Source organism: Aulonocara stuartgranti (genome assembly GCF_965226115.1).
Source record: "Aulonocara stuartgranti genome assembly, chromosome: 22".
Classification (NCBI taxonomy): Eukaryota; Metazoa; Chordata; class Actinopteri; order Cichliformes; family Cichlidae; genus Aulonocara; species Aulonocara stuartgranti.
This window is the reverse complement of record NC_138957.1, coordinates 8,909,263-8,931,699: the sequence shown is the minus strand read 5'-3', so window position 1 is coordinate 8,931,699 and position 22,437 is coordinate 8,909,263. Positions and strand designations below refer to the sequence as shown.

At 39.4% G+C, this 22,437-nt stretch overlaps 1 protein-coding gene and 1 long non-coding RNA gene across 4 annotated transcripts in view; one reads left to right on the top strand and one right to left on the bottom strand.

Moving 5' to 3' along the window:
- Positions 1-22,437, top strand: part of LOC309698366 — a 310,269-nt gene that overhangs the window by 115,005 nt on the left and 172,827 nt on the right. The window lies entirely within an intron of this gene.
- khdrbs3 (KH domain containing, RNA binding, signal transduction associated 3) overlaps positions 1-22,437 on the bottom strand; it is a 153,483-nt gene that overhangs the window by 69,393 nt on the left and 61,653 nt on the right. For all 3 annotated transcript variants that reach the window (XM_082520722.1, XM_082520723.1, XM_082520724.1), the window contains exons 2-3: positions 12,071-12,189; positions 1,843-1,959 (exon numbers count right to left, since the gene is read on the bottom strand). In XM_082520722.1, the coding sequence (XP_082376848.1) occupies positions 1,843-1,959; positions 12,071-12,189 (236 nt within the window). The remainder of the gene's footprint in view (positions 1-1,842; positions 1,960-12,070; positions 12,190-22,437) is intronic.

Sequence of the window (22,437 nt, the reverse complement as noted above, 5' to 3'; positions counted from 1 at the left end):
GATAGCTAAGTTATGGCTGTTGCTGTCGTGCCACTGTGAAGCACAGGCTACTTATTTTCAGTCATTTTTATCAGGTCGATCAAATTTCAGCGTATTTTATCATAATATTTCAAGGAAGTTAGTGATAATTATGTTTCTGACGATGCAGAAAAGAATATTGAATGTTTTATTGGTGACTGCAGCTTGCAGGAGCAGCATTTATTAGAGCAAACAAAAGGCAGGGCGTTCTCCACCCTGCAATCAGCTACTGTCTCAAATGACACACTATTTAATTCAACGTGTAAATCTGTTGCCACAAGGTGCAAGTAAAAGCAGCACATTAGTACAATAGTACAAAATAGTGACCTATTGTCAGTCAAATGCAAACCGAAGAGTAGCCAAAGTAGTGTTTTCAATGGGAATTTTAAGTGAAAATAATATCTAGCCACTTTAGTTTGACAATAACAATAACTAAAGCCGCGTATCCTTCAAACTCTCTGGAACCTGCACAATAATGTTACATAACTGAAAAATATTTTCCACCTGGGATTTTGTGTCTTAGGTCGAGCTTTTTATCCAGCTGCTTTTACCACCATGAGCCCACATCAGTAATTTCCCTCCATCGTTTGCGCTCCCTGTCATACGGAAAGCAACTAGTGAGTGCTGCAGCGATGCTCGGTGGAGTCATTTGTTTGGATCACACCACCAGCTGCTAGCATCTCCTCCTCCGGTGCGTTCAGAGCCTGGTTGTTGTTTCCACATTTAGTGGGAACAATTTCCTCACTTTAGTTTACTGAAATATACTTTATATATTTTTTAAAGTATTGTGCTTTGTTGGAGGTTGTTGAAGTAGCTCCCTTTTTTCTAAATCGTCAGAGGCTGACGAAGCTTTTGCTGTCAAACATGTCTGAGCTGGTCTTACTGTTGTGGAATGCTAAGTCATAATGTCGATGCATCATTGATATTATAACATGACACCTTTATATCATGAAAAAATATATGCAGTACTATCAGAATTCTGAGGTAGTCTGAACACAGGGAACTGACTTGTGACGGATGCAATGTAGCCAGAAACCCAGGGGATAATTCTAGCAGCAGTTTGCTTTATATCACCTCAGCTTTACTCATACAATAACTTCTTGTTATTGTGGCCAAACAATTTAATCTTTGCCTCATCTGACCATAAAAACTTTCCTCGAGAAGGTTTTTTCTTTGTCCATGTAATCAGTTACACATCTCTTGCATAGAGGCTTCTTCCTTGGGCAACAGCTTCTCAGTCTATGGCAATGATAACCTCATTCAACTGTACACAGTGACACAGGTGTTCCAGGCCTATGCCTTGCCGGTTTATGGGTTATTTCACACCATTTAAACCTTTAAAACTTTCAGATCTTAGTCAAGTGGTTAAACTCCTCAGTAACTTGCACAACAATTTGAACTGTTGGTCTTGGTACATGCAGTTCTTTAGAAATGATTAAATTATTCTTGACTTGTCTAAATCCACAATCCTTCGCCTTGGCTCTGATAAGCTGAAAGATATTTTGGAAATTTCAGTGCCACTGAATCTAAGTGGGTGTGCATATAAAAAGCTTACAATGTCTCTGGGAGGCCAAAAAAAAGTTGAGCAAAGCTGAGACAATAAGACAAAGTTGTTTCATGTCATTTTATGAAATGAAGAAGATGGGCTCCTCACATTCCCCCTTTTCTATGGGAGGCATTGCTTAACTCTAAGGTTATATCCTGTTCACTTCAAATCTTTTTTAAGAGTAACAGCAGAGCAAGTTAAAATGGGTTGGAGGTGAAAGAGAGCAAAAGGAGCAAGGCAAGCACGAATACAAATGAAATAACCGACTGGAGGGTTACCTTCTCTTTGTCTCTCATGGATCCTTTACCGAGAATTGACATCTTTGTGAGAGTGTCCTCCTGTAGTCTCTTTAACGAGTTCCCGCGTGGCCCGAGGAGTTTGCCAACAAAGTTAAACTGCAACAGAGAGCAAGAGAGCACGGATCAGTCAGAATCTGTGTGTTTGAGATAAAGAGCAAAGACTTTTATGTCAGTCGCATGTGGCTCAACCACAGATTGAAGCTAATGAAAACTTATCAGTGGTTTTCCTCTTTCATATTTTGATAAAATCACTGAGGAAGCATTTCTGAGATGTCTTATCTGAGGTTCACAAGGTCACCTTTTCATGGGCTGTAATTTTATAGCACAAGAAAAAGCTGTGTGGCTCCGGCCAAAAGTCTTCAAAAAAGAATAATAGCACATGACATTCAAAAGGCACTGTTGCAAGGTTCGGTTTCAGGAGTGGCACAAACACCACGGTAAAAATATCAGTGATGAAGTTGGCATACACATGTTTCATATCTCATAATTACTAAACTGCCGAAAAGATCAACACTTCCAGAAAATAATGCAGGACTTCTTTATCTGTAAATAAAACACGGGACCTCCTCCAGCAAGGTTTGGAAGCTGAAGGTGAAAATCTGGGAAAAGGTGACCTGGAGTCAGGAAACTGTAAGAGAGGAGTGGAAGAAACCGAGTAAGGATTTCCACACCATCCCCACCGGAAACCTCACCTCTATACAGTACATACATCTCTTTGGGCAATAAGCTTGTTGCATGTTATCAAATAAACTCTTAGAAATTATTTTCTTTTCAAAATTATTGTCTTTTATTCATCTTAAAAGTTGATTTCTGCAAACTTTCATTGTCATCTTTCAGATATGATTCTTGACCATTTTCCCCAAAACCAGAGACACACTGGTTTACACAGGCTCAGTAGTAGCATCTCCTTGTGACTAGAACAGATCGTTTTACTTTAGTTTTTGTTTCAGTCTCAGCTTTTGGGGTTTTTTTAATATAAAATGGGGAACATCTGTGAGATGTTTCTAAGTACATACTTTTAGTTTGTTTTTGTTTTTGTTTCATTCTCTAGTTGAAACAACTCAAAACAACTTCATATTTTTCAGTGACTAAAAATGTTTTTCAGGTTTTATTTCTTAGCTTCTTAGTTCAGTTAACTACAATAACTTTATTTCAAAGTGATGTTATATTATGTTATGTTACATTACAATTTGTTACCAATATTCGACACAACGCAGACTGCCAGGTTGGAAAAAAGCGAGCTTGAATCTTGATCTGAACACTGAAATTGTCTATTTAACAAAAACCAAAAACAACTTCTAACAACCAATGCAGAAAGCCAGTAGGACAAGAAAGCAGGAAATACTGAGTGCAATGTACCAAAGAAAAGACTGAGGGGGAATATAAGACACGCACCAGAGACAGGGACACTGAGGCATAGGTGAACTCCAAACAACAAGGGAAGAACAAAAACAGACAACCACATGAAGAACTTTCCCTCAACATAAAATAGAATAACAGCAATAGAAAAAAAACCCTGAAATACATAGATACAATAGATACATTTTATTGGGAGAGATGATTTTGATGTGAATGAGCTAGCCAAAAAACCCAACAGGCAGCATATAAAGGAAGAAATGACTCTCTATCCTAAGTGCAGTTTTTATTAACAAACTTGGGCAGCCAGTTTTATTTATTGTTAATTTTGCAGGTGATGAAGGCATAAGAACATCTCCCCATGAGCTTTACCTTGTCAGTTGATGACATTCTCTCAAAGATTGGTATATTTGAATATAAATGTTTCCGTGTAGCATTTCTGGGCCATTGAAGGCTTCTGCAGCTACATCACTTCACAAGGTCACTGCTTTTCAAGTGCAAAAACACAAATGCTACACATTGCCATCTCCAGTGTTGTGCACAGACACCTACCAAAGTCAGAGAACCTCATCACAATTTCACCAGCAGCTGAAGATGGTCAGAGAGACAAAAGGGGAACGATGCATTCCTCCTCCTCCTCCCTATGTTTTCCCTTTAACAGTGAGTTATACAGCTGTCTCCTTCCACTATCTAGGTCATCAATTAGCGAGCAGGAGGTTAAAAAAAACAGCCAGTTTTGTTCTACACCTCACCTATATCTCTCCTGCCTTTTGTTCTGAAAGCGAGTGCTTATTAGGAAGCTCCTGCCAATTCCTGGGTGAAGGATTTGAGAAGCAAGCTTTAGTGATTCGCTCTAATGCAGTAACTGACTGCTGGGTTTTTATCCCGGCCAGGCTGAAATCCAGCCGCTCTCAGATACAGTGTGTTCCTCCAGCTTTTGTAATTACACAGAGTCCTGTGCCTGGATGTGATTGTACACTTAAAGTAAATATCATCCCTCAATGGCCAAGCCTGGGACGAGTCAACTCCTAAAATATATCACGACTCTGAGACAATTGTGACAGAGACTATTTTTAACACTAAGATGTGCCATAGTTACATAGTGCAGGCGCACAGGCTTCTGGGTAATCTTAGCTACCTAGGTAGCATAAAAGTCTGTTAACAGCTGGGGAGGACTCTGTTGCTAGATTCAAGAAGCGTAAAGACAGACGGAGGATGAGGAGAAGAGATGCTCAGAACTTTGTGACTGAGAGAGGAGCGGTGACTGTTCAATGGAGGTTTTTAAGAAATGAGAGTGATTCTGCTTTCGTCTAACGGGTGACCAAATACTTCAAAAATACACGAGTACTCATTTTTGGCCACACCGCCGAGCATTAATTTCAATGAGCGTGATAATGAGGCACTGGTGTCGGCCAGAGGGGCCGATGGCGCGAAATGGCAGCCTCGCTTCTGTCAGTCTGCCCCAGGGCAGCTGTGGCTACAACCGTAGCTTGCCTCCACCAGTGTATGAATGCGAGAGTGAATGCATAGTGGTATTGTAAAGCGCTTTGGGTGCCTTGAAAAGTGCTATATAAATCCAATCCATTATTATTATTATTATTATTATTATTATTATTATTATTATTATTATTATTATTATTATTATTATTATTATTACTGGTACTGTAAAGCAATAAAAGAGGAAAGTAAAAACCACAGGGACATGAGGAACTGAACTTCAAAGCAAAGCAGAAGGTAAACCAAGAATATACTCAAACAACAGTTATACACTAGGGCTGCCACGATTTGTCGACTAGTCACGATTACGTCGATTATCAAAATCGTCGACGACTGATTTAATAGTCGACGCGTCGTTTGAAACTTTGTAAGATCACAAAAGACGCAGGAATAAGTGGCAGGATTTAAGAGTGTAATAACGGACTGAAACAGAAGATGGCAGCATTGCATGTACAAGGATGTCAGCTACCGTTAAACCCCGAAGAAGAAGAAGAAGAAGAAGAAGCAGCTGTGTCCCAGAATTCATAGCGCGGCCCAGCGCAGTTTCCAACAATGGCGGCAGCTAGTTAGTTTTAATGTTACTCTTATTATTCTTTCTGGGTCACAAAATAAACGTTTAACATATTTTCAGGTGAGAATGTAGCTGTGTAAACCTCAAATATCTGCTCAGTTTATCAGGACACCACATATTTTCAAAAGCGCTCCGACGTTTTCAGAGACGTCTGTTACCCACTAGCTCGTTATCGAGCTGGGGGCAAGGCTCACTAGCGCCGTGAGAACACCGGACTCCCCGCAAATCGTTTTCAAACCCACCGCCGTCTTTCGCTACTCAGGTTAAATATATATGAGTCACTTAGATAACTTAAAATGTTATTGTTTGGCTTTTTTTTTTTAGTATTTTATTTGTTCCTGAGTAAATCGGTTTGTCTGAGATTAAAGTTATAGTTTTTACACAGCTGAATAAACGTCAAGCAGACAGCTGATTATCAGAAGTGTGAGATGCTCCAGAATATACTCCAGTGTCCTGTTATATTTTAGATAGCAAGGAGTTTATTAAACTTCACCGAAACAATCTGCAAATTTCATTAAAATTTAATAAACTACCATCTTGTCTTTATTTTTAGTTAGCACATACCTTAAACACTTAAAGCTGTAAGCTAATGATAGTTATATAAGAGCAGATGCTGCTGGTGCAATAAGCTGTAGTTTTACGTCCAATGGATGATGATCTGATTAGTCGACTAATCGCAAAAATAATCGGTGACTAGTCGACTATCAAAATAATCGTTTGTGGCAGCCCTATTATACACACAGAAGGGGGAACATAAGAGTCACGTGAAAAGTAAGAACCACTAAGAATTCCAACTACCATTGTCCTTCATGTAAATATGTAAAAATTGTCTATGTTTCTGTTCTGTGTCTTCTATACTGTTTGTTTGTATATGTGTCTTTCTTGCTGCTGTTACACCCAAATTTCCCCTTGTGGGACAATTAAAGGATTATTCTATTCTATTCTACAAGCATCAATCATCACAAAAACTCTGACAAAATGAATTGTCAGGTGAAGAATATTCAATTCAAAATTATCTACGCAAACAAAGCGCGCGCCCCCTCGAAAGGAATCGAGTTTACAAAAGGATGATGAAAGCAGACAGCGGCACCAGGGCAAACAGAGGGTGTCAGGAAATGTTGTAAATGTGCTGAGTTTAACCGATGTCCTGAGCATCCATCATTTCCACCTGGATGGAGCTTTGATCATTGAGCTGTGCCGTCTCCTGAACAATGATTTGCAGAGCCAGATCACACAGTTGACATCTTTGCGCATTACCAAAGCTTTTATGCACCCTTTCCTTCCTCCTGACAGGTTGTGTATCGGACACGACGTCCGGGATGTTTGTGCAGATATCTCAGTCCTCTGGCTACCAACTGTGTGTACCCACCGATGGGTAAAAACGCTTGAACAAGCAGAAAAGAGTATTTTCTGATCAGGAACAAAGCGTTGCTGTGTATACTGTGTACAAGTGTAGCGTAGAAGCCCTATCAAATGTGCATACATGGGCATCAGGCAGAAAGCAAAAAGAAGCTAATTTACAGGGAGAGAAAATCAGACGGGCTGTGAAACAGAAATGAATGCAGACATAAATTTACTCTGCTGGCAGAGCAATTGAGGCTCAGTGGAATAAGGGACACAATTAGAGAGAAGCTGGCTTTCTGCTGAGCTGAGAGGACAAATGCCCTTCTTCATTTAGATACAGTGTTTTCTACAGAGGACAGTTTAAATAGAGACAGAATCTACTCAAAGAGAAACGTGTCAGGGTGCTCTTCGTTTGAATTCAGATCCTACACACTGTCTCATTAGTCTGCGCTAACCACACAGTCTACACCTGAAGAAATCCCCCCACCAGCATCCTCTTCAAGACCACATTACACTAATTAGACAAATTAACGTTGTATTTTGTATCCAATCACTGCATTGGATCTTTTTGTTGCAACAAACAAAAAAAAGCACAAAAACAGAATATATAAGGCTCATCAGCAGGAAACCAAATTCTGAAATAGTTATTTTGATCATCATTTTAGAGGAAACAATATTCTCTGTTTTTTGGAGGGTTTTGTTGCTCTTTCTATGAGTGCAGAGCCATAGTTTAATGAAGGAGCTGCAGAAAGGGTGAGAAATGGCAGACAGTGATGGGGGAAAAGATATTTAGGGCCTCGGGCATTTATATAAAAATGGCTTTAAATGCCAAAGCATTTAGTTTCCAAAAATAATTGGTCAAGTTTGAGGCCAAGCATGGGTATTGAAGATTAACACTGACACAGCTAAAAGCATAAGGTGTGGATTACCAAGTGGGCGAATTGGCAAACCTTTCTAGGTTCTGTGGTAACACTTCACTTTGGTCATTTTTTATGATATAATATATACAGTACCACTAAAACACATCATGTAGTTAGCTTCAAAAGGAACTCAAGTTGGGTAGCTAAATATGAGAAATTATAGAGTACTGTGCAAATCTCAGTGGACCTCAACATTATATCAAATATTTACTATATATTCTAACATACTTGTAAGAATTGCACAAACTCTGTTAATTGCCTTCTAAGCTGTAATTGTATTTATGTTTGCAGTGTTTCAAAAAATTGTTGCACCTATTTCCTGTTTTTCAGTAAAATATAAAAGAAATGAATGATGGTCCAAGTCTTTTTACATTTATATACTATTCTTTAAAAAACTGATAAATAAAAATGTAGCACTCCAGCTAATAAAGCCATGGTTATACGTATCACTGAAGGAGTCAAGAAGTAGTGTTTGGTACTCAAGCTAACCAGCTAACTAAGTTAGGCCATAGAGGGAAATCAGAAGAATACTAACACATATCACCTCATTTATTCTCTGGACATTTTGGGGAGTTTGGAGGGTTTTGTGACCTCCTCTCTATCCTTAATGATGAGTTCATATATATATATAATCTGATGCCTACGTAGACGTTTTTTTCCTATAATCTGGCCTTAACAATGTCAGAAATCCTCACTTCAGAAGAAGTAGAAGAAGAAGTAATGAGTTAGCAGGAGGGTGGCCCTTGAGCTAAAGCAGCTTGTATTAGACAGTGAATGAACTAAAGTGTTGCACCAAGATGAAAAATATAAAGAGGAATAATTTGTAAGTGCTAATAAAATTAACATGCTAATAAAGCTATTCTAATAGGTCTCAAGGATAAAAAATGGGCAAACAATATTTCACTTGCCAGTAGAGATATTATAATACCAGTAAACAGTTTTGCATGTATGGTCTCTGAAAGCTTTCAGATGAAATCATTTTCATGGTGCATTCTGGGTTTTCCAAAAAACAAAAGCAAAATGTTTCTGCCATGATGTGTTCAATATTGACAAGCAATGCTTATGTTTCTTAAAGCTAGGTTAAAGCCAGCTGTGCTCAAGTGGTGCATGCACATTCCTAAATTGTGTTGCCTTCATCATATAACCCCACAGTAAACCTGTTTTAATGTAAAAGTGTGGCAGGACGAGATCTTTAAAGAGGAGCAGAGCAGCTCATTTTTGCCCCATGGCTATGCAGCAGCTTAATCCAGTCATGTTACACTAATGTTACAGACAATATAGTGACATGATGTAATGCCATGTGTTTGGAGCTATTTTAAGTTTGTGGCTGTTTAAACAGGGATCATGCAGATTTGCTTTGTACCGGTTTGATTAAAGCCAGTAAATGTCACAGAGAAGTCTTAATCCCGTTATTTGAACACATCATGAGGCAGTCGGTACATCTGCACACATCTCCTCATATGGACCGTACTCCACATATATAAGTCTATACTGAGCAAATAGCTGTAATCCCTGCTGTTTATCAGATATCAAAATCTGTCTGACTTCCAGTGTGATTGATGCTTTGGGGTTTGGCTAATGCTTCCGTTATCAGGAAGGATTATATGACTTATGAAAACCTGCCCGGGCTTCTGTAGCCGCTTCATGTCATTAGACTGTGTGAGAGGATTGTGCTGCTGCTTTCTGTAATCACCAAAAAAACAACCTGATGTATTTAATCACAGGTTGTCACTTGCTGCTCTGTTGTGCTGTTACTTGAATGAAAAATAATAATAAGATGCAAATACACAGACCCCTCCCTGCCAAAAAAAAAAAAAGTTAATTGTTGTATTTTGGCCCAGCTTGTTTTCCCAAACCAAAAAATTGTGGATGATTAGAAAGAATAGGGGACACAGGAAGAGAAAGGATGTCTGATTAATCATGCTTAACTTGAAGGGGGCGGGAGTGGTGGTGAGCACATCTGAGCTCTTTTCATCATTTGCTGAATGTATTACTGCAAGTCTGGCGAAAGGTGTGCGCACAGAGAGCCAGTGCCGAGTGATTATGCTGAGGACAGCAGGACAGGAGCGACAGCAGAAGGATAAATCACAGCTCCCAGCCCAGAGAAACGCCACAGTCTGAACTGGAAATAAACCGGTGGGACTCCTTACGCCTCACTAATGACCTGTGGTGCTTTGTGCCAAAAGAGAGCTTTCTAGGAGAAGGCCTACAGAACCAAGAAGGGTACAGATGAGCTCTGATAGCGCATGGACGTTCAAAAGGTAGAATATTTTTAGTTCCTGGGTAGGCGTGACATTATGTGTCATAGTGATTTATGTCGACAAGGGTTCGATTAAACGTAAAAGACAGCTAACTTAACAGTACTGCCATGTTCACAACACCCCGCACCACATAGTGGATCCCTTTGTAAGCGTCATTCTTTCCAGTATTTTAGAAATTCTAAATAATTCATCAGTGTTGGGTATTAAAAATCACTGCTGACACACGGCTCTATCTCAGCCTAGAATTTGCTGCATGGTGTCCTTGCCTGCTTCATTTTGATAAAAAGCCGTGTTTGCAGACGATGGATTTAACCTCTCTGCACGTGCTCCTAAATGGCCATTTGGAAAATGGCAGTGCCACTTCAATGCCAGAAGCCAAAAGGTGATGCTCGCAGCTCAGGAGAAAAGCCATTCAAGTCAGACAGATCACTCTTGCCACTGCTACCTGTCAGATAGAACAAATTGAATTTGTCTTCCTCCGGTGGCTTGTAGGAGCTCTAAACAGCATATTAGTGGCTCTACTTATCAAAGTTGTCAAAGCAAATCTGTTTAGCTGTGAACCTGGGAGACTCAGATCAGTCTCAGATAGCATTACACACATATGTATGTCGTACACAGGCAGCGCTAATTGAGATTATTTTATTTAGCTGAATTACTTTGAGGTTTACAACAGAGTGCATCTTAACCTTACCGGATGACGAATGTATCGTCTTTCCACAGTACAGACAAAGACCTTTATATGGAAATCTAAGCTAAATGTGGTTTTACTTTTTAAACACTTTGAGTTCATTTGACTATTATTTAAACAGATTTTTAAAAACATGAATGAACATGAAATGTGCTTTAAACAGCTGCAATGTCTCAAAGGCTTTAGCTAGCAAAATGTTAGCATTACATGCATTATTATCTATAGAATACAACTATGGAGACTGCATTAATGTAACATACAGTACGTATTGATAAATTAGATTTGACTCTATTTGAATTCCTGGTGTATGCCTATACAATTCACAAAATGCATCTATCTATAGTTTGTCAAGGTTCAGCAGGGGATTCAGTCCTTAAAAATATATGAAATCCCTTTTAAGCCTCAGACAAATTCATTAAATAAAAATTAAAGAAAGAAAAGATGGAGCAAACTGATTTTTAAAGTTTTAAAAAGATGTTACGAGGGACCATTTTTTTTGCATTTTTTTGTAAAAATTTCTAGTTTATAATATTTCATTAAAAAGTACATAAAGTGTTAACTCCTGTTTGATCTACAGTCTTTCACAAATACAAACTAAGTGCTACGTGTGAAATAATAACAATAATAAAGCATGGTGATGTTTATATGCTGAAATGTCACTCTGAGTCTGGTGTTGAGATTGATGAAACCAAACCTAGAGGTTTGTTGGTTCAGCTTTGTCCTCTCCAGTGGTATACTGAAGGTTGCCGCTATCCTTCCCGTGGGGGCTGAGATGAAAACTTGAGCGATGTCCCCCAACTAGGAGCAGCCCTCTCACTTTTACACCAAGCCTCCTCATCACGCTCCCAGTGGGAAATCCCTGTCACGCATCGAGCTTGTGGCTCCAGTAAATGCAGCTGTCGATGAAGGCTCCTGCTAGCGGGTGAGGCTGAAGTGCTCTCAAATGTGCCAACAGTATTATCACTCAAAACGGCTTTACATGGAGGTCATTGTGAAGCCGACCGTCCTGGACTCTATATTTGTGACTTATGGGCCACATTGCAATCACGTTCTCCCCATACAAGCGATAAATTGTCATGAGAAAAACAGCTTCTAGAGCTTGTAAAAGACCCAGAATCTCCCATGTTTCACAAGGAATCGTTTGACATTCAATAAAATGAAATCCACTGCGAGGTTATTCGTTGACAAATTAATATACAGATGCATCACAGCGCCACTGACCAAGGTCAACACAAAGGAGAGTTTGGTGCTGGAGAGAGGAACAATTAGAATTAAAGTTATACATTTCAAAAGCTTAAACAGTTCTTTAGACAGAAAGTAACCTCCCTAACATCGTCCTACCCCAGTTCTGTCATCCGACTCTCTGCCTGAACACCATCTACCGGATATGCTACATCTAATAACATAAAGCATCAACAAAAAGTGTCAAGTGGCTGTTGGAAGGAATTTAAATCAAAAGTAGAGCCACTGTAGTTGACTTCATTATCTATAAATAACGCAATCTAAAATTCTCTATCTGTGCACATCACATTCTTGGAGAAATCTCTGGTGGTGATACCATAGCACTTACTTTAGGAAACTGCTTGACTGGTATTAAAACTTTCTGGCCCAGTTTCATGTTCTTGTTGATGACGACATCGATGAACTTCTCCTCCTCCTTCCCCTCGTCTTTCTGAATTTTTTCAATCTCTGGAAAGAAGCAAGAAAAAAAAAAGATGAGCTTGTGTTGAAAAGCATGAACTTACAGGTCTGGAGCAGCAGAGAAGTACTAGTGCAAAAAATACATATCTTCACTGAAAGAATAATTGAAGTTTCTTTTATTTTGGGATGCACTGTTTTCAGCACAAGAACAAGATGAGAGTACATCAGTATACGATAGCGGTTAGCCTTGCCTGTCATAATGCCTGGAAACTGCTACACTGGCTACTTGTGTCACACAGTAATGAACACAAAACTCGCTTCTGGTAAAAGCTTTTTCTTCCTGAACTGTTCAACCTCAAGTGAATGCTGCTTCTCAAATTGCTGAGAAAATGTCAAAAGGCTCCTTAAAGTTTTTCAATTTGACACATTAGGATTGTGTCTTTTGTTCAAAACCCAGCTACAGCACATTTACAAAACACACAAACACAGAGTAAATTGTTACTAAAAAGCAAATATTTAGGTTTTTTCTCCTCTGCAAGAACCTCAAACAATTTTACAAGTAAAGCTTTGTTTAAAGGAGTGTTTTTCATGATTTTCTCCAACTTTTCTAATACACAGTAAAAGCTATAACTATCAAACTGTAAACTATAAAATTCCACATTGCAACCTAAAATTGGGCATAAATGAAACATGAAAGAATATGGAAATCTGGTGCAGTATATTAAATCTTTTTGCGTCACTGAGAAGTCATTTAGTGTCGTTCTGAAAAAATAATGTTTTAACGAGCTCAAACAAAACAAGTGTTTTAAAGGTTGGAGATGATCCAATGGAAACTAAACCCCTGACCCTATTACCTCGAAGCCTTGCATACTAAAACGGTATTTTATTATGTTTACTCATGTGATTAAGCAGAATTGGCTGAAATCTGTGTCTTTCAGAAGCTGTAAAAACTTGAGATTTTAAGATATATTTATGCAATGTGTGATTTTGTGAACATTTATGGCATCATTGTGATGCCATAGGGCTGACATAGAGTGCGTTTAATAAAATGTGTTTTACAGCTCTCCCCATGGTTTCTTGAATTTTTTTTCAAGGTCAATTTTGACCTTGGGCGCTAACAATGAAGGTAAAGGTCAAATGCTTAACCAACCTAGGTACTCATGTCCCCCAAGACCTAGTATATTGTTGTGAAGTTTGACTAAGATCCATGAAAATTGTGGGTAATATAAAGTTTTGACCTTGACCCGATTTTCACCTAAATTAAATCAGCTCGAGCTGTTATTGGTTTCCACCATCACACAAAATGTGAAAACGATATCTTGAAAACTGTGGGTGCTAGACTGGTAGCAAAGACAGACAGCACCGATTACATACCCCCTCACTTCAGGGGGAGAACAAAATAAACACAACTGAACCAGTACAGTATGTTCTGAGTCAGTTTTAAGTACTGACCTACTTTAAATTACTTCTGAAAACACATTTTTTACAGTCTTATTTTTTCATGTGCTTTTATTATATGTGATCTTTATCTTAGATTTCTTTTTTATTGCCTGCTTATAATTATTTCCCATTGATATATTGTTATTGTATTATTCTTTCTGCTTTCTGGCTTTTGTTCTTTTACTGGTATTCATAATTTCTCTTGCTATTTTATGTTTTCCATTGCGTATCCTTGTTTCTTGTTACTTCTTGAACACTTGCTAAGCCAAAGGTTGCTGGTTTGTTTCCAGTAGGAAAGGGCATCTGGTATAAACCTCTGTCTAATTGAACATGCAGCGTAATCCCTTGTGGCGAGGGAGCAGCTGAATGTACCTGATTTTTTCAGGTGGTGACTGTTTCCACTAATAACTTCACCTGTGAGTCTGAATGAAATTAAACCCTCACTAACTAGTTCTTTCTACTGTTTCCTTGCAGTCTGTATTTACGCATTAAAATGCCAATAAAGGTTTCCAGTCACGTGAAGAAAAGCAATTTCTTCACCTGCTCTTATCCACTGTTGCTTTGTTTTGTTGTGAGAGTGCAAATGAATGCAGAAGAAACTCAAATGAAAGCTGTCTGTATGCAGGAAAACTGCTCCGTCTGCCACAGTCTTCTAATCATATCATTTCTTGTAAACTTTGCTGCAGGGTGACAGCAGCCATCCACCTTTCTCATTCTGGCAGAGAAAGCTGCAGCATGAAGGGTGAGTCAAAAAGGGGGCGCTCATTTAGCTCCTAAATATTTTTGCATATTGAAATTGTTAATACAAAAAAAAGTGCTCAAAAGAATGAGCACCTCTATGAGAGCAGAAGCTTTGGCAGGTGTATGTTAACACAACACCACAATCATGCCAGGAGCAGCTGTCCCAGTAAATTTACCCCAAACTCAGACCATTCGGTGATAAAGAAACAAGAGATCCAAATGTCTGGCTCTGAAGGCCTCAGTTACAATGTTAAATGTTAAAGTTGCAGACGGTACAATTAGAAGAAGGCTGAACAAGTACAGCTTGTTTGGAAATGTTGCCTGGAGCAAGGCTCCAACAAAGCATCTGAACAACTCGCAAGACTTTTGGTTACAAGACGAGACCAATGTTTGGCCATAGTACACATCACCACGTTTGGTAAGAACCCCGACACAGCATATAAGCACTATCACATCAAACCAACTATCCAGAATGCTGTTGGTGATTTGGGCTTGAAGTCACTGAATTGACCATAACATGCTTGGTTTGTTTGGTAAATCTCACTGATCATAATCTGTCAACAATAAAATTATTGCTTAATTAAATTATGACATTTGTTTGTGTAATACAAATTAGAGGCTCCATGGTGTAATGGATGACACATTTGCTTATCTTACCTCACTGTGACTCCTGTGATGCATGTGTCACATGAATTTAAGGTGAATGAATTACTAAATTACCAATAAACAGTATATAGTATATATAACAAGTGATATTCAAAATTCATTATTACCATGATTATAAAAAAAATAAATTGAGATGCTATTGGGACTCTCTCTGTGGGGACACAGATCTTTTCTAAGCCTGGAAATGGGAAAGAAAATGACCCTCATCAGTATATTTTTACTGTCAAACTCTTAGTTCCCTTCAGTATCACCCATCTCACCTATTGGCTGAGTCACAGCCATCATTAATACTTTCTAATTTGAGCAGAGACACCGATTTACTTGAGCACACACGACATGCGCTGCAGTCTCTTTCATGTTCCTGTGGAAAAAAATGAAAGGGAGGACACTGGCACTTGCACCTCCAGGCTACCAAAAATACTGGCTGTCACGCCTCTTCTTTCGGGAGAGGGAGACTTTGATGTATTTGGAGATGTAACCTTGAACATTTAATCAGATGGATAACATCTGTGTTTCAGCGCCAGGAAAATGGTTTTGCAGAGAGGTGCAGGAGGGGTCCGCGACAAAAGACTCGGGGCTAAAAGCCCAACAGGAGGAAAGGGTGAGGGAGAAGGTGAACTCCATCACAGATTTATGTCTCCCGCACAAAATGATTTTCCAACAGGACAAAAAAACATTAGATAAAACCAGAACAATCAACCTTTGTTTTTTTGAGTCGAGGTTTACGAAGACGACTTGAGAATCTGATCTGACAGTGATTAGATGAAGGCAAAACAAGGTCTGTTTCTGTTTCTATAAAGTTGAACACACTCTGGTTTAACACATCACATGAGCAGATGCACCACATACCCGTTTTTCAATTACAAGAGCTGACCATATCAGCTCTGCAAACTAGAAACTGCGAGCCAATTGTAATTTCCCAACAAAGCTCTGCAGCATTACATTAGCAGAATGTAATTAAAACCTTTGATACGAGTTTTAACGGGGATAAAAGAAGTATCAGCGAGATGGAGATATCTCTAAGCTTTGGTTTATCCCAAAGGGGGCACGGAGTTAATGTTTTTCTGAGAAAAAAGACAACATTAATATTAATGCATCACCTAGCAACATGCCAAGACAGAGTTTCCTCCTTTCACCAGGCTTTACGTTGGGAGACAGTAAGTGAGACTGTGATTCAACTGCATCCCCCCCTCAAGCTTACAGCACAAGAAAACGCTGTATTTCAAGTCCAAATGAGCCCCAACAGGGCAGTGCAATCAATCAGCAGGTGTAATAGGCAGCCAAAACAGCAGTTTCAAATGAGCTCACCCTCTAAACATGGCATCAGAATCAGCTAGTGCAAATTAACCAACCACAGTTTCCTTCAAAATCCTGTTTGCGGCACAGAAATGTAGAAAATGTGGAACTGAGAAGCTCCTCCACCTCAGAGTCCTGCTCACACCAAAGAGATGAAACATGCATCACTGACACATGCACTGTGTGCCTGTTGTTTTCTTTTTTCTTTCCTACCAGCTCTATCAGATTCCTCTGTTCCAACTCAATTTGCTTGTCTATGCACGAGGCACGACAAAAACCTCTATTGAATTTTCACCTAGGGCTGCTCGATTATGGCAAAAATGATAATCATGATTATTTTCACTGAAACTGAGATCTCGATTATTTGACGATATTTATTTAACAATAACAATGTATTGAATAATGACTTTAAAGATTGTCAAAAAATAATATAAAATAGTGTGCAAATACTGATAACAGTGCAAATGTTTGCAATATAAAAAATAAATGAAAAATGTAAACATCTATGTTTAGTGAACTTTGCAGTGTTGCTCTGTGGTGCAGCTACGACACTGTAGCAAAGTTTACACACTATGTCTACTTGATCCACGTCTGACTCTGCGAACCCATAATGTTTCCACACCACTGAAGTTTTTTTTACCTCTCTTTTCAACCAGCAGTCACTCTCCTCTCCAAATAACTTCTGCTTAGCTTTCCGAGCTTCCCTCGGGTCCTCTTAATCAGCGGTCCCCAACCCCCGGGCCTCGGACCGGTACCGGCCCGTGAGTCGTTTGGTACCGGGCCACGAGAGTTGAGGCTCAGGTGTGAAATGTATAGTTTTCAGGGTTTTTATCTGTTTTCAGCGTTATTTTGTTTTTTATCGTTTACTCGGTTTTCCTGGGTCTTTTCACGTGTGTTATGAATAAATTTTCTTTTTTTCGGTACCGCTACTAGTTTTATTTTGTTGTATTTATCCGCGACACCTTAAAGGCCGGTCCATGAAAATATTGTCGGGCATAAACCGGTCCGTGGCGCAAAAAAGGTTGGGGACCGCTGCTCTTAATTGTTGTGACACGTGTTCGAAATGCAGAGAGGTGCGCTCGATTTGCCACACGGAACAGCACGAGAATAAAGCATGAGGGAGGGGCTAATAATCGGCTCAGTCATTTTTAATGATCGTTGAAAGCCCAGATCGTAATCATGATTAAAATTCGATTAATTGAGCAGCCCTATTTTCACCCCAACTTCTTGCATCTGAAATTGGTAAATGGTAAATGGCCTGTATTTGTATAGCGCTTTTTCTAGTCCCTAAGGACCCCAAAGTGCTTTACACAACCAGTCATCCACCCATTCACACACCCACTGGTGATGGCAAGCTACATTGTAGCCACAGCCACCCTGGGGCGCACTGACAGAGGCGAGGCTGCCGGACACTGGCACCACCACTCTGACTACCACCAGTAGGCAACGGGTGAAGTGTCTTGCCCAAGGACACAACAACCGAGACTGTTCAAGCTCGAACTGGCAACCTTCCGATTATAAGGCGAACTCCCAACTCTTGAGCCACGATCGCCCCTTGTTTAAGGTACGCTCTCAGAAACAGGGGTACAGTAAGAGTCTCCCTGCAAATAAAACCTACATAAATGTACCATCTCAGGCTAATTTTCTGGACCAAAAAGGTTCCCAAACTATTAAAAGTTACACCTGTAGACAGTGTTTCCTGATACTGCAACAAGAGACTAATTTTACTTTAAGTTTTTAAAGATTTTATTATTGTCTAACCCTCGTTCACAGCATGTCTTTTGTCTTGCCTCCTTCCTCTCAACCCCAACCAAACAATGTTAAGAAGACTTGACCTCTGACTTGACCTTGAGGTCGAGGTCACTAAGGCTACGTCCACACGTACACGGGTATTTTTGAAAACGGAGATTTTCCGTTTTCGTTTTAAAAAATAATCCCGTCCACACGTAAACGTAGAAATGAAGGAAAACGCTGCTAGGAACATGCCAAAGCAGCAGGTGGCGCTATATTCTTAACCATGTAGAAATGTTGGCCAATCAGAAGTCTAGAAGCCCCGTTGGGAAATAGTAAACAAGGATGGGGCACAGAAGCAGAACCGAGTCGTATGTGTGGAGGGACAGTAACTGTGTGTATATGTAAGCATTTAAACACTGCAGAGAGTAGAATTAACAGAAACAGTATTGTAGAAATTCATTTCACCGAAATAATAACGTGGCGCACAGTGTGACGTCAAAAAAGGCGCACACCTTTGACGCTGCGTTTTCTGCGTTTTTCTCGTCCACACGTAAATGCAAAAACTGAGTTTTCAAAAATATCCACCCTGGCCGGAGTTTTTAAAAATCTCAGTTTTCAGTGACCGAAAACGCCGTTTACGTGTGGACGAAAGGCGCAAACGCATAGAAAAATCTGCGTTTTCAAAAATACCTGGGTATGTGTGGACGTAGCCTAAGATTCAACCTTGTTTGAGATTTTTAAAAGAAACACCTATGGTATCGATGTGAAACTCCTACGGCACTTCACATTCACAAGCTTGGGTGTCAGGGTGGCTCACCTGCCCGGCAGGTAGACAACACCATCAGCCTTTTACAGCTGAGGTATAAAAAACCTACAAGGCTACAAATCAGGGCTGGGCAATTAATCAAATTTTGTATCCAAAGAATTTTGAAAAATAGTCATTTGCATAAGCATTTTTTATTTTTTTTGCATTTATAAGAGATAGAAATGTTTCTTATAAATCAGCTGCACCCCATTTCCTTTAGATTAGTACACCTGATTTATACCTACGCACTGTTTAGTTCAGTCCTAATAAAGATCTCTAAAAGACAGCCTTCTGTCAAATAGATCAATCTATAGGAAACATAACTCCCAAGGTGAACCTGAAAAAGGATCTGTCCTTGTCTCCAGGTATAAGGGTGCAATGACTGTAGCCTTGTACCCCTAAAGGTACAATGAGGTACTTTATTTCCTGACAGTGTAGCATCAGAAGTCTTTACTCTTGTTACACTGGCTGTGCTTTATGTGAATCTCTCATTCAACAGAAGACGGCGACTCGTGAAGAAATTCAGTGGGTTGATAGAGCTTTTGAAGCCAATGTGTGTCAGTTGCTCCAAGACCCAAATGGAATAAATTAATGAAACATTGAATTTTGAAGATTTCCTTAAAACATCTTGAGGAGCCACTTGGCCTACATATTGTTGAATATGTATGTACATCCTGTTCCCCTGATGAGGGCTGTTGCTGCTTAATAAAACCACCAACATTTTTAAATTATAATCTGGTGTTCTAGATTAGATGCCAATGATTAGAACCTCCTTAAAAGCCGCAGCGTGCAACATGGGTTTAATAAGCATTAGTAGGATACCATCATCTGATGAACGCAGGCCGCACAGCTGATAATAACTACTGAACTGAGGCCATGACATGGAGCCGTTACTCTTCCACTATTTGTTTTTTATGCTACATCCCTGTTGGCTTGGTCACAATAACCGCCATATATAACATCATACAAACTGCTTATGCTCCCATTACTCAACTAGACTTTGCTTCTTTCTTTGTTAGTCGTTGGAGCCAGCTAAAGATATCGTCATAATCCTGGTCCTCTGGCACAGCCTAAAATCTCTCTCTAAGAAGTGACAAGAGGAACATGTTTTATTTAAACCTGGTGCTCATCTTTGCTGAAGTGTTTGGTGTCAAGAGCGAAAGACCTCTGGTGGCTTCATATAAGCCTGGCAAGAGATTTAAAAGGATCTCCAAATCATTTCAGCTGAAGAGTTTCACTGTACAATCTTCTACATGTAGAAGACTGCTGCTAATTTGACCAGGACAAATCACCAACAACAATAACTGTTATCTGTGGCACTCCTTTGTGTTTCTAGTTTCTTGCTTCTTCTTTCTTTCAGTGTCCCCCATCTCTGTCTTCTTTTTTTCCCGGAGTTTCTTCTTTTAGTTCCTTCCTACTTTATATTCAAGGTAAATTTTCTCTTATGTTTTAGTGTTGTCCTTTCCAGCCTTTGTTCATTTTCCCCTCTTTTCCAATATTTTTCCAGCCTTCATTGCTTCTACCTTTTCCAACTCATTCAGTCTTTTATCAGTCCATCTCTTTGCCCTCTTCATGCAGGAGTTCCTGTTTTGTTTGACCGAGCCTTTGGCTTCACTTTTTTAGTTATCGGGTTAAATAAAGGTTTATTTTCTGTTTTCAAGGCCTCCCTCGTGTGTTGGCATTTGGATACAAAGAAGTCTCAATAAACCCCCAAAATTTAATCATGTGTTCTGAACAAAGAAACACGAGGATCTAATCTTCACAGTAACACAGGAATCAGAGTGACAGAGGGCCAATCCAGACAGACACTATGAAGACTCAGACATAAGAAGACATGGTAAAGGTTGAAACCCCAACACATAAGTGTAGTAAACAAGAATCATGGTCCAAGAATGGTCCTACATTTACAGCTAGTATATATGTGTACACAGAGAAGGCTTTTGTTCTTCAGCGATAAGAAAAAGCAACAAGTTTCAGCAGCAATAATCCCCATGAGGGGAACATGATATCCATATTTAGTAATGTTTAGGCCAAGTGGCTCCTTCAGAGCTCACAGAGCAGAATGTCAGAGTGAAGCATAACTTAAGAAAAAACTTCAAAACTCAATATTTTATTCATTCAATCCATATGGGTCTCTGTTCAGCTGAGACATAATATTGGCATAAAAACAGCTGAATTCTTTTCATTTTCCACACAACTTCACAAGTCAAGAGTGTTGCTGAATGGTGTGCACAGAACTTGGCAATTAACTTGAAGAGTACAAAACAAGAAAAATAAAAACAGAGTTAAAAGAAACTGAAAAAGCACAACAGCACCTCTCTTCTCCATGTGCGTCTGCTCTTCCCTGAGCCCCTTCGTGTTTGGGAGTTTTTTGTTTTTTTTAAAAGTTTCTCTTGCATCAAATGTGTCAACTTTCCAACCTATGCACACATGAAAATATATTTACAATCTATAAAATATGTCAGCCTGAGTGACGTCGTCCCACGACGGGACACCGCCCCAGCTGTCTGCTTTCCTATTAGAAATGGAATCACTTAAAAGCAGCTCTGTGATTTAGGTCTTCCCATTTAAAATTCATAAGCTGGGTAGATTTTGTGGGATTATGCATGACTTCAGCTGCATGCTACAGAGTCAAGTTAGGGACGGAAGCAACTGGGTCATTAAGTCTAACAATTTCAGAGCTATGGCATAAATACACTATGTTCACACTGGGTGTACAACCCGATATCACGCATCTATTACACGCAAAGCTGGTCCACAGTGTCCATTTCACGATTTGCTTCTAAAAAACATGAAATATACACACATACAGAAATTGCAGTAAGTTGCAGTAACAGCAGAGGGAGATTTTATTTCGAACCAACATGAAAATAATCATGAGGAAGTGTTTAAACAGACATTATTAATAAATTAACATGTATATACATATTAGCTGCTCAGCTTAATCGTTTCTGGTGATTAAGGACCCTGGAATGCACTTCATACGTTTTTTGTTTGTTACAGACTTCGTGGCTTTAAATATATTACCTCCACCTGCTGTTAATCCAACTTCAGCATGCGTGCCCTATTCACGTGTTTTTAGAAGCAAAGCATGAAATGGTCACGGTGGACCGGTGTGTCTATTACATGTTTTGCCGTGATACTGGGTTGGGGTGAACCCACATTGTCAGTAGACAATGACAACCAGGAGGATCATCAAAGTGAGTCACATGCTGTGACTCACTTTGATCTGCAGTGCAAACACTACAGGTAACTGTTTGTTTCTATGACTCTTTCTGTTATCTTTTATTTGAGCAAATCTTCCTCCAAAAAGCGGCCCAGTGGGTTGATTATTTAAGCAACCCTGTGCACTCAGAGCTGTGATGTTTGGGCCCCAGCTCAAAAAGTCACAGCTCTGGAAACTGACTGAAGAAATTAAGAAGAGGTTTTTTTAATATTTCAACACACCTGGTAAAATGGTGCCCCTGGTGGTGAAAGTTTTCGTACATTCTGTAGTTTTTAATGACAAAAATTGCCTTTTAAAGCTATAAGCTATATGTACTATAATCAGCAGGTATATAAAGTATAACATTAGTATTATTAAATATGGTAATGGTCTTGAACAGTGTTTTTTC